Source organism: Phoenix dactylifera, chromosome 8 (assembly GCF_051530095.1).
Source record: "Phoenix dactylifera cultivar Ajwa chromosome 8, Ajwa_hap1_PhDact_Kaust_v1.1, whole genome shotgun sequence".
Taxonomy (NCBI): Eukaryota; Viridiplantae; Streptophyta; class Magnoliopsida; order Arecales; family Arecaceae; genus Phoenix; species Phoenix dactylifera.
Genome location: NC_143197.1, coordinates 25,568,198 through 25,585,796, shown reverse-complemented (window position 1 = coordinate 25,585,796; position 17,599 = coordinate 25,568,198). Strand labels below are relative to the sequence as shown.

Genomic DNA, 17,599 nt, shown 5'->3' with positions numbered 1-17,599 from the left:
GGGCTTGGCTTGACTCCGAACCCGATCCCCGGGGCAAAAATTTGTCAATCCACGCACCTCCGAGATGTCGATATATTTATCTATTTTAATAAAATTATATTTTAATTAGGGGTAGCAATTGGGCGTATTGGACTAAATACGGTTAGGTTGGATACATATTATATCAAAAATCTATCGATCTGAATCTAACTTATTTGTTAAATAGATAAAAAAATTTAAATCCAAATATGACCGTTTTATTAAATCGATAACCCAATCCATCCTATGAATTGAATTAAGATAAACGAGTTAAGTATTTCCGCCACTAAGTTTAATCCCTTCAAATTTTTATCGTAACTTCAAAATTTTAAAAGATTATAATTAATCTTATGAAGTTATTTATTGTAGCAAGCATAAAATGATGCCGAAGTTTCAAGAGTTATGAAGAAAGCTCTGGTCTCATATTGTAGGTCGAGAATATGATTTAAACTCTACAAGGGTAAATGTTGGCTTAATGGTAGAGGCAAGTTTTATTAGAGACCTCGCCAACAGAGGATAGGGGCAGTGGGCCGAAGAGAATGGCCTTGGGAAGGGAAGGGAAGGCTGGTGGGCAATGTGGGAGAGTTTGAGACTGGCGAGGAAGACAAGCCTCCAAACAATGACAAAGAAAGTGGCGGCGGCGGCGGAGAGCCATTGCCGATGGCAGGCATAGCGGCAGATGATCAGATTTCTCTCTGCAGACCTTCAAACTGATGGGCGGAGGTGGGGTTTATTAGATTTTTCTACCTTGGGTTTAACTATAGAGAAGGGTTATTGTGAAAATAATGATCCCTACTAATGATCTAGTGACAGTTGGTAACCAATGCCAGATATTGTTTATAGATGATTGGACAACATCATTGTAGTAAATTAACTTCATGGTGCAAATAAAAACAATCTCTTCATTGTTCTAATCAATCCAAGATTCTAATGGTGACAATTCTTTTTTTTTTTTTTCTTTTTATTGCAAAAACATGACTAGAAAATGAGGAAGTGAGACCAACAAGGATGCCCAAGTTTAGTTGGTCAAACATAACCTTTTACGAGTCACAGTTTCATCATATCCCAAAGGCTATACAAGATAATTAATGATTTGATGAGAGGATTAGATTGTAATGCAAATTTGCACTCGTGCTCAAGGCCAAGTCATAATTGGTGATTAAGAGATGCTATTTGGAACCAAAAATACATCAATTAACATGCAGCACCAGCCTAAGAGATACTAGCGAGGAATTCTATATCCAACACATGGGTGGGACCGTGCAAATTCAGAACTCAGACCATATCACTTGAAAAGGGAGCGTTAGAAGTGTCATGAACTCCCTACTATAATTTTTTGTCATATTTCTGTACAATGCTACCATTGCTTCAGTTTTAGAGCTTTGTATTTTGTAAAGTGATTGCCAAATTACCATTCACATAATGATAATAAAAAAAAACAAGTGGCAGGGGAGGGGAAGAAAGGGGTTCGCTACAAAACAAGTTAGAAATATATATTTGCTGCTCTTATGGGACAGCATAATGTACTAGTTTGGTCTATCCGGGCTCGATTGATCCAAGTGCAAGTTGCAGCTCTTGCCGGGCATAATTAGTTCCTGTGTAACTTTTCCTAGTTTGTCCCCGCTTTCTTTGAGAAATGTTTATACCTATCGTTTTCTTTGATCTTCCAAAGTGTTTCCACCATCGATGCAAATAGAGTGGGCATCACTTATGTGAGGCATGCTTTGGGTGTAGATAGCATCTACTTTGAAGAAGATTCTACCATGATGATCGAGTGAATTCGAAACCAGCACAGAAATAGAAACGGATGACCGTTGCCTCGTGACATATGTAGGCTGGTGAGAGATTCTTGCTCCTCCGGACTGCTTACATCTATCAGAAGACGAACAAGACTGCTGGCTAGGTCGCTTCATTTATTGCTCAGCATTTGGAAGGAGTTTTTTGGAAGAATCATGTATTTGTTTCTTCTTCTCTTCAAAAACAGTGTGAGCAGTTGTTGGACAAAAAAACAAAACACAAATATTGGTTCCCCATCCGTTTGGATCCCTAGGAAACGAGAGCTTGAGAGAGAGAGGGAGACACGTCATGTGACTCCATGTGGAATCGCACGTGGCATCAGAGAGTCATGGTGGCGAGTTCCAAGAGATGGTAGCTTTCTAGAGCACTCAATGCACGCGAACTCACTCGAGGGCCATCGCTGCATGGGCCGGAGAGGGTTGTATCCATCGCGAGAAAGAAGGATTCCCCTTCCTCCCCGCGACTCCACCGTTGGATAACCCGTCGCACATCTCTCAACGCGCTCCAAACGACATCATTCATCCGGCCGCACAGCTTGCAAAGCGACCAGCGGACGATCCAACGGTTGATTCGCGCGAAGCAAGGGAGATCCTTCTTTCGTGCGGACGATACAACCCGTTCCCCTCGTTCATGCACCCATTTGGCCTCATTTGCCCACAGCCCACATCACTGAACCTGATACCTGCAGACCCATGCACCACTTGGTCCGTTCCTTGGGTTTCCGTGCTCCAAGTCCTACCATCTACATCCACTTCCACATGCTTGTGTGTGTGTGTGTGTGTGTGTGTGTGTGTGTGTGTGTGAGAGAGAGAGAGAGAGAGAGAGAGAGAGAGAGAGAGGGAGGGAGGGAGAGATAGAAATCCATGGTAAATTCTTCTTTACATCACCTTTATGTTTACAGACTTTAATCAGTTCCCCGTTAATGCTCTGACCCACCCTGCTGTCTACTCCTGGAGGAAAAGAAGGAGATGTTCTCTGTAAAGCTTCCTTTGTCTAGCAAGCTCCCATCTTTGGAGTATCTTTTCTCCTTTTCCAATATATAAAAAGCTCTTACGAGGGAAAAGAAATGGCCTTTCTGCCAGGGCTAACATGCCCTTGCTATGTGGTGTTGGCATCCTCTATGCTCTCCTCTGGAATAAGGTCAGTGATAAGTTTGAAGATGCTATTAAATTACGAGGACCCCACTCCCTCCTGTGGTGAAATAAAGAGAGGGAAGGCACCAAATCAGTGTACAACTGCGAGCCTATATAACCTGTTTTGAGTCCTCTGAAGCAAGCTGAAATGTGGTCTAATTTTCTATCATGAGAATATTTAGGAACGAAGCCCATTGTACTATGTCATACAAAAATCCAAGTTGGTGCAGGGAAGGCTAGATCCTTCACCTTAATGATTTGCTTCAAGAGGCCTCATAGGGGTCGAGCCCTTTTGGACCATTCTACCTGTCCTTGAATAAATCCAACCCTATCCTCACATGCATGCATGGACATGCTTTGTTTTATCCATTGTCACATGTACGCATCTAGATTTGTGCAGAGTGGAGAGAGTGTGTGGGCCTAAATGAGACAAGATAGCGCGAGAGTGATCTCTCTCAAACAGTGTTTATTCATATTTCTCTGGCAGTCAAAGAGTTATCTACACCTGGCTTCCTATCAGTGGGTCACATGTGGATGGAGATGGGTCATGCCATGTATGCATACCATGTATAACCACGTTGTCATATGTGGAATAGAATCTTCCACAATATTCAAATTCTGTGAACAGTTCGCAGTGGGCAACGCCTTTTCTTCTCTTCTTTACAAGAAATTAACCCGGGGTTGTGTCTGTGCTATAATATAAATACAGGGAAAGGCTTTTCTGTTCATCTGAATTTATGTGACAATATGACTTGCGTTTTTTGGTACCTGGGAAGCATGCTAAAACCCAAGCCTGCCTCATGACTGACTTCCTGTGTATGTATCCTTTGTTGCATACTTTGACCAAGATAACTGATGCTTGGAAGATAACAGAGAAAGCAAAAGAGACGGAAAGAGACGTAGACCATAGCTCTCCTTTTGAGAGAGAGAGCTTACTTATCTTTCACCACACCATAGTCTGGTGTGGTTATCGTCTCCAAGACATATGAGAAAAAAATTGTCGCTATGGACCAAGTAAACTGTGCAGGACTTGCACCAAATCTCCCAAATCCCAAGTGTCACCTCTCATGAGAAAAGCTAAGAATGTCTGTTTTAGGTTTGAGACTTTATTTATGTGTAGAAAGAGCAGCTTTGAGTCCCACCATGCAGGCCAATAGCAGAAGTGGCAATAGAAAAAGATGTTGCACCAAAAGTGCATGTTTGCGGAGGATAATTAAACTATTCTCTCCACTAAACCCCCTTCCCATACCATCTAAGTCACGGACATGCCTTGGAACTACAAAAGATACTATAAAGCAGCAAGCAGAGAAACTGTAACTATATGCCCAAGGGAAGGATGCCCATCTAGAGATTTTTTTTTTTTTTGTTGGGAAAATCTATCTAGACTTCAGATTACTGTTATCACTTAACTTCTTCCACATCTGCCACTAATGTTTTTTGTGGGTGTAGCTTTGAACGTGCACTAGAGAACATCCGAACTTGGAAATGATCTTTTGTTGAGTCCTCGTGTTGCTCATTAATGAGAGATCCTGATCATATTTACATGAAGTTGGCTCTATGGATCAAAGCATGTCCAAGAAGAGTGCGAAAACTTGTAGAACTATGATTCATAATTTGATCTCAACCTGCAGAAATTTCTAGTTCAATGGATATAGAATTTAAGCTCATGCAACCAGGGAAAGATCGAAGTTTAAATGGTGACTCTAATAGAGAGATCGAAGGTCTGTCTTATACATATATAATATAATCAACACAACAGTTATCAGTAATTATGGGCTTATTTGTCCATGTGGTGACAAAATGAGCCTAACACCAATTATAAGCACACATCTTAACTAAACGTCTTTCATTAGTAATATGGGAGGATATTTATTGAAAGCTTTCCCAATTTCCCATAAGCTCTCACCATTGTCAAGTAAATGATTGTAAAATGGTAGCAATAAGCCAGAAAAAAAGTTGTGGCCAGAAAGGTTTCAATTGTTCTCAGGTAATGCTGAAAAAGCGAGTGAACTACCAATTGGCTCTTGTGTAAAATGTACATATGCAATATATTAAATGAAGCACATATATATATGTGTGTGTGTGTCCTGTGAACACAAAAGCCAATGCATATATATAATCATGAGAGAGAGAGAGAGAGATCTAAATGAGCTTATTTGAGAGAGGTTGAGGTAGTAGTGGCCGGGCTTTGGCTCTCTCTTTGCTTTGCAATGGCTTTCTTGGTGGAGAGATGTGGTGAGATGATGGTTTCCGTGGACTCTCACAAGCCAGTTCCTGCACCCTTCCTGACCAAGACCTATCAGCTCGTTGATGATCCTTGCACTGATCACATTGTATCCTGGGGTGAAGATGAAACCACCTTTGTGGTGTGGAGACCTCCTGAATTTGCAAGGGATCTCCTGCCCAACTACTTCAAACACAACAACTTCTCAAGCTTTGTGAGGCAGCTCAACACCTATGTAAGCATCTCAAGGGCTGATTTTTTTCCCTTCAAGAATATCATATTGAGTGCTTTCCTTCCACTTGTTTAATGAGTTTATTTATTTATTGAATTTTTTTTAATCTTTCACAGTTAGAAATGCCGATATCTGGCTTCTTCAAGGCGATCATTTTATGAAGTTCAGTTCTCGAATTTTGGGGTTTAGGGATCTTTCTATCGACCTAAATGGATTTCAGTTTACTGTCTAGTTTATAAAGAAAGCATACTAATTCGCATGTTTTCTTATCTGTAACAGTTCTTAGTTTTCTATGTACTGTTTCAAAATGGGGAGATACTTTGGTGAGAGATGCTTATTTCTTTCTGCAAATGTGTCTGATGGAAAAAGTTCTTGTTGTCTCTTGCTTTTTATTTTTTTTAAAAATGTTTCATGAAGTGGGTTTAACATGGACTTAAGGAGCATCAGCAAGCTAGTGACTGGGATGCAATGAGTTCTGACCCATCGCTTGTTCTTTCTTGAGGTCCCATCACACATGATTTTATTTTTGAGAACATAGATCATGCTGAATGATTTTAGCAAAGTATTTTTTTCCCCTCTCCTCCATAATTTCTCATATGGGTCTTTCCTGTCTTAAATTACAGCTCAAGTTGCTCTATTTATTCAATTCAAAATATCCCTTAGCCATATTCTCAGAAAGAAGAACGTTTAGTCGGTATATGTTATCCTCAATGTGGGAAAGACTATGAAGCTATTAAGACCTTCACATGGGTTATGTGCAACTCCCCAGATATGGTGTACAAACGAGAGAGAGAAAATTTAATGTCCTTATCTTTTACATACTTGCAGGGATTCAGAAAGATTGTTGCAGATCGGTGGGAATTTGCAAATGAGTTCTTCAGAAAAGGAGAGAAGCATTTACTTTCTGAGATCCACAGAAGGAAAACCCCTCAGGTCCCTCACCACTATCACTACAACCACCAAAACTACCATCAATCACCACCTCCTTTCCACAGTCCAGATGAAATGACCAGCTGCTGGATCGAGCCTTCCTTACCTCTCCGCAGCGGCGATGCCGAGTTCCTCTCGGCTCTTTCAGAGGATAATCAGAGACTGAGGAGAAAGAACTCCCTCCTCCTGTCAGAGCTCACCCACATGAAGAAGCTCTACAGTGACATCATTCACTTCATCCAAGACCATGTCGCCCCGGTACCCCCCGAACAAAGGCTTGTGAGCCCAAGGTCTGGTAGACTTATCGAACTAGCTCCAGATGATCAACTCAAATCTCCATCAGGGCTCCAGAATGGTTTTACGAAAAATCGCTGCTCGGTGACCATAACCGAGGAGTCGGAGTACAGCACTGTCAAGCTCTTTGGTGTTTCCATCCATGGCAAGAAGAGACTGCACTCCGAGACAGCCAGCCGCGAAGATTCAAATGCAAGTCATTAGAACAATAGGGAGGGATTGTTGGAAGAAAAGGTTTCGTATGAAAGAACTGAGACCATCGAGACTGGCTAGCTCCCATGGTGGGGGCATTCAGTTTCACCTGTTGTTGTAGGTGACTCATATGCTGTTTTTGACCTTTTGCTCCTTGTTCTTCCCTTCTCACGGAAGCCGATCAATCTTTTCTATGAATATTAGAAGCCTACTCTAGTGAAATTATATTATAATTTTAGGTCCTTAAAGTAGTTCTCTATCTTTATGAATATTTCTTTCGGACAACTATGCTGCAGAGCAGTACATTGGATTCTTCTGGTCTTCTATCAATTATTTGCAGTTCTGCAGCTGAAACGTCAAAGGTTGTAGATGATTTGTTATAGATTTGAGATTCCTTTCATCATAGAAGCATAGAAATCCATCACAGTTGTGATGAGGCCCTTAATAGGTGTGTTTGGCAATCATGCCACCCACGTTACTTGTATCTTTTCTCGTAGAAAGAGGAGAGTGGAGTGGGGAAGGTAGCCGTTAAAGCATCGGAAAAAGGATGGAAAAAGTGAAAAAAGTTTAGTAGATGGATATACATTGCCTTTGAATTATTCACGTATGCTAGCTTTATGATGTAGTAATAATTTATCTTACAAAAATGCTTTTGTAACTCAAAAATCTAACCCCAAAAATAACTCATGAGCTGATGTGTTGTATTCTAATTCCTCTGTATATATCTGCATTGCGAATTGCACCATACAGTGAAGCAACGTGAGTGGGGGAAGACGTTGGGGTGACTTTTTGAGTGATATTTCTGGGTTAACCAAGGCATTGCTCTTTATCTTATTGGGATTCTCACTGTCCATTGGTGTCTACAGACCTTATTCCAACCACATAGTTGGAGCGTTTTGAGTCGGAATTCATTCAAACAAAATATTAGAGGGTCTTAGAGTTGGCTTTTGATTTACTCAACCCTTTAAATTCGTGTTAAAATTTCATCCTATGGAAGCATATTTTTGTACCATACTGCAAATGTTTGAGTGAGACCCTTGACAATTTTGTTGATTTGTTCAAGACAAGATATATATACTTTAAGGCAAAAGGAAAGATATTTATCTGTATATCTTGTCAAAGAAATGATTTGAGTTTTTGCATTTAGATGGTAATATTGCTTTTTAAGAAGCAACAATTGTAAATAATAGTACATGGTTATATGCCCATATTAATTGTAATTGTATTGATTATACAGTTTATTTTTTGGGCTAAGTATCGATCAAACAACGCCATTAAATAATGTTTTTCAGAGAATTTCTTTCTTTTTTTTTGAGAGAGAGAAATCATAATGCAAGGATTTCATAAGATGATAATGACAATAATCCTTGTATATCATTATTAGCATTTAAGCCTTCTCCTATTAAAACAGGTTGTTCATAGAACTCTAAGTTGGGAAGATTATGAAAAAATTGAGGGGATTTCTAGATCAACCATCAACAAACTTTGAGAAAGACGAGGGCTCGCCATAAAATTAAAGGTCAATAGGTTGATAAGAAAATCCATCCTATCAATCATACATTTGTAGTTGCGCAAGCATTCAAAAGAGAAAGAGTGATAATAAAGAATGACAGAATATTTGGTAAGAAAATATCAATTTCAAGGCATATTCTTATCCAATTTGTCACATTATCTTTCATTATATGCTTCTATTATAATGGAGCTTGATCGAAATTGTGATAGATGTGTCCATCATAGTGGAGGTGAATCGAAGTTATGCTAATAACGAAGCACCAACATGTAATGCAAAAATTATCACCTTTTGCTTTAGTGCAAAAGTGGCTCTTCTTTTTCTAATGTTGATTATTTTGGAAATCTATGGTCTCCCAATAGGAATTTTCAAATTGTGATATTTTATATTCTTTTTATCTATAGTTTTGTGCTATGATAGCACATGACTGAAGCAAGAAAACAGCCCTTTTGAATAAAGCATGCACAGAAAGAAACAACGCACGTAATTGAATGTATGCATAGAATGTTCCTTTGAAGGTGTTGGGTTTGATGTGTGTTGCTCATGTGAAGCCCCCTCCTTTATGCTCTCATATCTACTTGTCTTTATATGAAAGTGAATGGTGCATTCAATTGATGCACCAAAAAACAATAATTATAACATCATAGAACTCTCCATCAAAACATCAATGGTCATAAAGTATATGTGTACACTTGTGTATGATACAATATCAATATAAACTTAGCTTCAAGTATTTTAACTCCTATATATTGATATCCCAAACTTTTGACATCCAAGAAACCAACATATAATATATTATATCCTTACACAACAAGTTTTTAATTTTTTTGATAAGTTCTAAACTCTTCAACCATTCCTAACATTTTGACCAACAAAAAATTATACCTTAGACTGGATGCATTATATGGTTACACTTGCCACCATTTATTATTGTAGTAGTGCATTGAGATGAGTGCTTGATAAAAGAAATTTATAGGAACAAGCGGCTATGGCCGGTTAGGTGCACAGCTACGTGATGCGTGCAATTCCTCTTTGATCTACGCTCTGCGTTGCTCCCCATGCCATGCATTTTGTTTCCGACATACGCACGGATGTAATGTGTACGGCCTCCCGCACCAGATCGCTGTCGGCGCGGTTCTCTGGGTATCTTGGTGTCTCGTTCCGGAGAGAATCCGAACTCCGAAGACGGCCAAAGTCTCCCCAACTGACGATATCTCGGAAGTCGGATTCGTCGTCCGGAGCTGTCGCTTAAGGCCGGACCGAAAGCCTAGAAGGAAACCAAAAGTGCGAGCTTTCTCCGCCGAAACCCTAGATTTCGGCAGCGCTAGCGATGCAAGGAGCCATTAGCTTCGAGCATTTGTTCGGGGGCGATGGATTTCTCTTCTATTTAATTGATTTTGGAGCCAAGAGAGGAGGAAAGGCGAGAGATGTGGCGACCAAGGGATTGGCTCCCTTATCGCGGCAGCTATCCAAGTGGTTGGCCTCTTAAACCCTACCCTCTAGTCCTCTGGATTTTGGCTTTTAAGTTTCTTTTGGGAATTGCGCTAAAAACAATGCTGTAATTGTGGGTTTTTTTTTTTTGGAAGTTTCATGATGTGATTAGCTGAATTGTGATAGATGAAGATCGCAGTTGCTTTCCTCCCAATATAATTCTGAATTCCAGCTAGTAATGAGAGAGATTTCTGTTTCGGCTTGAGAAATGTGGGACCTTGTGTTAATTTGCTCGACTGAACCCGCAACAGGCTGATCGATGCTTATCCACCTTTACTACTGCTATGGATAATTTTTGCAATTCTTGGAAAGTTAAACATGTTTGGATATGGTCTAGCTGATGATATTTAATTTTTTCTGATGGCTCTCGGCAATTTATGAAGGTAGTCATGTTTTGTTGGGCTCCACGTGGTAGGAGTATCACCCAGAAATGGAATGTGCATTCAATGATGAGAATTAATATGTGAACTTTATATGAGATGTAGTTATGCTCTTTTAGGTAGTCCGAGCAACACATTTATCCCAACATTTAATTTATCAGGTAGTTGCAGTCGCAGTAGCTGAAATATTTACTAGTGTTTTTCATTGATCTGCAGCAACTGAGGAATATCTGTGGTTTCAGGAGTGAGTGTCATGCTTTTCATGTGGATTCTGAATCCTTGTCAAATAGTACATAATGATTTTTTATTTGTTCGATGAGTTGCACTGTTTAGCATTTGATATATTCATTAACTGAATACTGCTTCTGAAATATGGTTTATTCCTTTGGTGACAACACATGAAGAACAAGATGCATTGGAGCATGCTCTTGATATGAAGACAGTTGGACTTGTGAATTCTAGAATAGTGATTGGTCTTGGTACAGGAAGCACAGCATCCCTTGCCTGCTTAGAAAACATATCAGATAGGAGAAGGTTTGCATTACTCTCAACTTACATTTCTGACAACCTTTTGCTTTTGTTTTTGACTGGTGATCATATGGATGCTTTATATTAATTATTTCTCTTTTTCCATGCTGTGAGTGCATGACAACAGTCAGTGTTAAATTTTTCATTTTTAGAATTGCTTTTTCTTTAGATATCTATAGGTTTATGATTCATAACTACCTTTATCTGTATCGGTTGAGATGAGACAACCTCTTGCATTTATGTGATCATAATTTACTCTAAGTGTGATCCTTTTCTACATTTTCCCAAAGTTTATTGTTGGTCATTATACCATAATACTTTTATTTTGTATTATAAGGTCATCTGTATATATTTAAATATAAAAGTCAAGTGCAATACAACTGACTAAATTTAGAGAAATAAACAGGGTTGCATGATAGGTGAATTAGTTGTTACAGTGAATCTCAAGGAAGTAAAATAGTCTTCATTGCTGTCCCAAGAAATTCTAGCGTGTTTTCTCTTTTGAAACTATAATAGGGACGCATGGAAGAATTTTGTCATTAAACTTTAAGTAGGGGCAGATCCAGGAAGTTTTCTTTGGGATAAAAGGACTATAATCATAACCATCGAAGACTTATCCTAATTTTTTGGAGTTGGATATATGGATCCTCATTTTCCAAGAACACCGCCATGAGTGGTCCCAAGCCTAGATGAGAAAGGTGGATGGTTAATATTAGCTCCGCATCCAATCACAGAAATATGTCAATTTATGATGACATGGATCTAAATTTGGTTTATTGGCTAACTATTAAATGACAATTCAAAGATTCAAGCTATGTCCATTGCATTGTGTGAAAAAAAGAAAAAATAAATCTGTTATGAAGCCAAATTAGCAACTTTGCAGACTGTGAGACTTGGGTTTGGAGCATGTTTCATTAAGTCAGCACTATTGCTCACTTAGTATATCAAGGTTCGCCGAGTTGATATTGAGGGTCGTACCGGCCAGGGATTGGTTCGGTATGGCATCGGTACGTATCGTACCAACCCGATGCATATTGAAACAAGGAGAGGAAGAGGGAGGGAGGGAGAGGGAAGATGACTCGCTTGGTCCTCACCAGGAATGGCATCGTTGTTGGACAGGGGTGCTAGAGTTTTTCTCTAGATAGCGGGAGAGGCATCGTTGTCGGACGGGCTGAGAGGTGGATCGGAATAGGAAGAGAGAGGGAGAGGGGAGAGGAGGATTGAAGAGAGGGAGAGGGAGGGAGAGGGGAGAGGAGGATCAGAGAGAAAGAGAGAGAGGGGAGGGAAGAGGTACTCTTGATTTGGAGTTGGGGGAGAAATCTGCTGAAACCCTCATCTCTTAAACCATTTTGAAGATCCGAATAGTCCCGATTAGGGACTGGTTCAGTTCAGTATGCCTCAAACTGCTCAGTTCAGAATGGTTCGGTGGTTCCTGCTTAGTATGATTCGTACTCTGAACCATGGTTTGCTGTATCGGACGGTATGAAGTGTATTGTACTGTACCGATACCGGTACCTGGTATGGGAGGCATACCGATACTTAGCATGCCGAAAAATCTTCATATCATACTGTACCGACACAGTGCCAGTGTGGCACTGGTACAGGGTCCAGTACCAAGACGGTGAACCTTACTCTGAATATAAATCTCAAAGCCCATCATGTCTCTCGCTCGGTCTTGAAGTTATAACTTTTCTTCCACTAAGCAGTGGGCCAAATTGCACCAAAGCTTTTATGATAAGAAATAAACAAAAAAAATTACTCATTGTAAATCATAATTTTGCCAAAATCATAATTTACTCAGTATGACATATTTATAGCTCTATTCTCTATTTGGTTAATTATATCTCAAAATATCACTATCAAGAGTCTGCATACTAAAGAAGAATCATATGGAAGAAAGAAAGCCGATATATAAAATATTGTAAGATATGCAAAATCTATAAAGATGCCAACATTGATTTTGTTTTTCTGGGATGAAAAGAAACTCTAATAAGACAAGTGATTTAATATTTTAATCCCAAGACTCATATCTGAGGAAACATGAGCTTATGCAAGTAACCAAGGAGTTTTGCAGCCGTGGAGGGAGATAGAGCAAGTCAAGGAACATACCTCAAAAGTCCTGTAAAGCAATATCCAACTAATAAGTATCAAATCAGCCTATTTTTGGCATCATATACATAGAAATAAAAATAATGATAAACCCCTGCCTCCCTCTTTCTCTCCCCTATACACACAGAGACAAACACACACAGAGCTGTGTATGGGAAAGGTTGTCATGACCCTAAACCAAAAAAAGAACGCATTGTTCAGTTACCTCCCATGTTTCATATAGTGACCCTAAAATGATTCTTGGGTCACGGCATGGGATCACAGGTATTTGGATCTTGATGCAATTAACGAATAATGGAGGGTCTTTTTGGCCACTATAGGTGCACAGATTTTTGGGTCTTGATGTCATGAATGAATCACAGAGGGACTTATCCTTCAATTTCAGCTTCCATGCTTCATATAGTTCTCAAAGAATGGTTATGGGGTCATTATATTGGCATCTGTAGTTTTGGTTCTTGGTGTAATAAGTGAATAACAGAAGGTCTTATTATTCAAATTTGCCTCTCATGTTTCATATAGTGACCCACAATGGTTATGGGGTCACTGTACGGGGAACACGAATTCTTAGGTCTTGAAGTAAGTAACAAATAATTGAGGGACTTATCATTCAATTTCACCTTCTGTCTTTCAAACAATGACCTTAGAATGGTTTTGGGATCACTTAATGTGAACTAAACTGTTTGGATGTTGATTTAACTATCAAATAAACGAGGAACTTATCATTCAACTTCTTGGTCTTGATGTTATCAACGAATCTGAGATGGTATCTTTCTCATCTCTATTATCTTTTTACGTCACTTGTTCAAATTTTATTTAAACTTCCTAGCTCTGGATACTTCTCTTTTCACAAGTCTATGCAATTTATGTTGGGTTACTCCTTTTTTTTTTTCATTGCAAACTTTTTATATGTAATTCTTGGGTTGGGGGTTGGATCTGGCCCTGCAACATACTTCAGTTTAAAGCTTAATTTATTAATCTAGTGGAGAGCCGCTTTTTTTCTCTTCTTTGAGAAACTATTTTCTCTTAAATATCTAGAAATTAGTTTTATGTTTTTGTATTTTAATAACTTCAAGGTATTTGTAGGACACTGCAATGTTATTTTGATCAGATGTTTAGCAGTAAATTTAGAGTTTGAGAAGTGTTTGTGAAGAACTGTATGTTCCTTAGTTTTAGAGATTTTCATATGAAGGTGAGGGAGGTTTAGTTTTTGACACAGTTAGTTTTTGTTAGGTGAGTCCGCGTTTCATGTCTTGATATTGATCACTGGAATGTGTTGATGAATGTTGCTTGGATCAGTTCATAGTTGCATTTTACATACCAAACATTGTGGCTTTGCTTCAAAAAATCCTATTAGTGTTTTCTATGGATATATGGATTCCCTGTTGATTCCACTGGAAATGTAGATGTAAATGTTATAGAAATAATCCAGATAGGTAGTCATTTATTTCATGAAATTAGAAACGGTTATACAAAGTTATACATCCATAGCATTTGTACTATAGTCGTAATCTCTGGTAACTTTGTATTTATCTTATAGATGTTTTGTCATCTCATTTATTTTGGACTTTGGAGTGAGCGAAGACCATATAGATGACTTGAAGTGATAAATAAAAGCTATGATTCTTCTTGTAGATTGGCTTTGCAATACGAGGTTTATGGAAGTAATGATTCATTCTAGTTATTTGTCAGAGCCCCATCCTCAGCAGGTTTCGAAAAGTCTCACTTTTTGAAACTGTAATCTATTTATGTTTGACTTCTCAGTTTTCTGCTGAGGTGGTAGCTAGATCCATAGAATTACTTAGTCATGGAGTCAATTTGTAGCATGTTTTTTGACTTCTGGAGTTTCTTTTGTTTTCATTCTTGCTGATAACTCTGTCATATGGTTAAATAAGATAGAGCCTCCTAAAACAAGTGTTTGCTAGATCCTCCGGGACCAGTGACCAGGGGGCAAGAGTTGAAAAGGAATGCTCTCCTTCTATCTCAGAGTAGTCTATGTTCTTCCTCAGCTATCTGGCATGCTCATAGGGTCATTCCCTTCCCCTTGAATGCGTGATATTTTGTCTGATCAAGCTTTGCATCAAGATGACTTCTTCCAATAATGGAACAAGTCTCCATTCCAATCACAATTCCTGTTCAGTTATTCCAAAGCAGTTATTCGACACGATCTGGACCATATTCTTCAAAACCCATTTCATCTACTGCAAATTCAGCCACTCCAAATTTCCATCAATTCCAATACTTCCATATACTTCATCTTGGAATTTTGAGCCTCGGTGTATACATGTTTAGCCTGTTTATCCTAGAAAATAGGCTCGATCCCATATCCTTCTTTGGTATATTCAGAGAAGAGTCAACATTTGTCTGCACATCTTTCAGCAAGTCTCATCTGGTCATCAACTCCTCCTTGGCTTGACATGAATGTTTTTACCCACAACTAGGAAAACAATAATCCCTTGTCTGATGCTTTCCTTTTCTCCCTTTTACTTTTTGGTAAGCCCTTGTCTGATGCATTAATCTCCATGCAATGTTATATATATATATTCCCTTGCTTAGTGAAATGTTGTTATTCTAATGCTAAATATTAATAGTTAGTGCTGTTAAGAGTTATTCTCATGCCGGGTTTTAATAATTGGATACTTGAATTGGCAAAATGTTGTTGGAGTTATTCTAAAGCTAAGTACCAATAGTTGAATATTCGGACTGATACAATGTTGTTAGAGTTCTTCTAGCGCTAATTATTAATAGTTGGATAATTGGATTAATGAATTGTTGCTTTTTCCATTTATATAGGAGAACTGCATTTTGCAATCTTGGATGTGTTTTATAACTCTGTTAGTGTCAATTACACGGTCCAAACTACCGCCATTTCATCTGAATAATGGAAATATCTCATTATTGTGGTGCTTCTAGCCTGTACTCCACAGAAATGGGAACTTGTAAAGGTTGAATACCTAATCACTGACCAGAAGGACAAGCTACTAAATTGTACCTAAATGAAGAATTCCATTTAAAAGATCATAATATCTATCTCCTTTTCTCTTATATTAAGCTGGTGTCAATTCCAGAATTTTAGGTTTGCAGATCTTTATGTTCATTTCTGATGATATTGCACTATACCTCCTAGTCCTCTTGCCCCATCTCCTCCACTCTTAAGTGCTGCGGGCAGCTGATCTGATTTAGAGATGCTTTCCAACTAAGATTTCCTGGTGACTTTCGACAAACTCATGCTAATTTCAGTATCCATCTTTTTCACTTGCAAACACTTAAAATAATGACAAAAAAGGACAAAACAATAAGATTGCTGATAACCATCTTTTTTCTTTTTATTTTTTTGACTAAATGTTTGTTGGCAAACTATAAAGTTACCAAGTTTTAGTTGTATGATGTCAACCTCCGCTGGCACATTCTTAATGTCTAAGTATTGTTACAGAAGCACAGATAATAGAAATAAAGGTGGAAAGCTGAGAGCCACTGCTAATGTTACAAGAAGAGATGGCTGAACTATGGATCCTGGACACCATGTTTGGAAGAAGAGGTTGAATTATTAGGAGCTCATTACTTATCAGAAGTATCAGATTCTAACAAAAAAGATGGCAATCTCTGGGCCAGTGTTTCCGTCAGGGTTTAGCATGTAAAGTGTCTCTGAATCCTTACTTCCGACCACCCGGTCGAAGTGCGCCCTTATGTATGTCATCTCCCCATCGGCTGGGTCCGTCATATCGCCGGGGAGGACGCCGGCACCTACAGACACCGTGTGGAGCAGCTGCATGATATCGAGATCGTTCTCACTAGGGTCCCTCTTGATGGCATACCCAATTTTACGTCCATTGATGTATGCAATCCACAGGGGCTCGTCAAGGAGCATGGTTTTGTCGGCAGCCTTCTTCTCGCACTCGAGTGCAATCCGGAGGTGGTCGGAGCTCATCGCCTGCATGAACCTGCAGGTATGAATGGCGAGCTCGAGCAGGAGCATGGGGATGCTCCCGGGGCTGTCTTGGATGGCGAGGTTGATGCGGCCCTTGCGGTGGCCGAAGAGGGTGCCGGTGGTGCGGGTGGCGCCATGAATGTGGCCTTCGTATGGCCGTCCTCCCCTTGGGAGTGCGGCGTGAAGCCGGCACGCTGGGTTGAGGATGGGGAAGGAGCGGAAGAGCGATCGGATCGCTCGGAGGGCCCTGGAGGCCTTGGCAGGCCGCTTCTTTTTGGAAGGTTGGAGGGTGATCGGGGGACGCGGAGGGCTCCGTTCAGGACAGCCTGCAGGCACGACGGAGCTGGATGAGTGCGGCGGCGGTGATGGTGGCGGCATTGTGAGGATGGCGGAGGGGAAGCTGTCATGGATGTGGGTGGTGGTAGGACGGTGTTGGCGGTGGCGGTGGCGGTGGGTATTTGAAAGAGCTGGTTGTGGGATGCACGTAATTGGGATGGTTTCCTTTGTTCCTTTTTGGTTTTGTCATTCTGGAGAGCCGTGCGCGGTCTGTTTAGGTTTGGACTAAATTTTGTCTCTCAACAAACAACTCTAGATTTGACTTTGGCTTAGTGGATGGAGGGAACTGTGAGTTGACTTTATTTCAGGTGCTTGAGGAGGGCCCCAAGTCAAAACCATAGGCAGTTCGGCATTGCAGCTGGGGATATCAAAGTATTTTTTTTAGGAGTTCACCCAAAAAAAAAAAAAAAAATCTAGATATAAGTTGATTTCCTCCTAAGGTTGAAATCGGATACCAATTGGATCCATATCCATATTTATTTTATTTAATGAATATAATT

At 39.7% G+C, this 17,599-nt stretch overlaps 2 protein-coding genes and 1 long non-coding RNA gene across 3 annotated transcripts; 2 read left to right on the top strand and 1 right to left on the bottom strand.

Annotated features, from left to right (window-relative positions):
• The first annotated feature begins 4,953 nt into the window (after positions 1-4,953).
• Positions 4,954-7,068, top strand: LOC103710335 (heat stress transcription factor B-4d-like). The gene is made up of 2 exons (XM_008796008.6): positions 4,954-5,407; positions 6,233-7,068. The coding sequence occupies exons 1-2, from the start codon at positions 5,159-5,161 to the stop codon at positions 6,830-6,832; spliced, it is 849 nt and encodes a 282-aa protein (XP_008794230.4). The 5' UTR covers positions 4,954-5,158; the 3' UTR covers positions 6,833-7,068.
• A 2,362-nt stretch (positions 7,069-9,430) lies between these two features.
• Positions 9,431-11,597, top strand: LOC148702779 (uncharacterized). The gene is made up of 2 exons (XR_015968247.2): positions 9,431-9,806; positions 10,606-11,597. It is a non-coding gene; the product is annotated as an uncharacterized LOC148702779 (long non-coding RNA).
• Positions 11,598-16,280: 4,683 nt separating this feature from the next.
• On the bottom strand, positions 16,281-17,266 carry LOC103710334 (protein MIZU-KUSSEI 1-like). The gene has a single exon (XM_008796007.5). The coding sequence runs from the start codon at positions 17,139-17,141 to the stop codon at positions 16,410-16,412; it is 732 nt and encodes a 243-aa protein (XP_008794229.4). The 5' UTR covers positions 17,142-17,266; the 3' UTR covers positions 16,281-16,409.
• Positions 17,267-17,599: the final 333 nt, after the last annotated feature.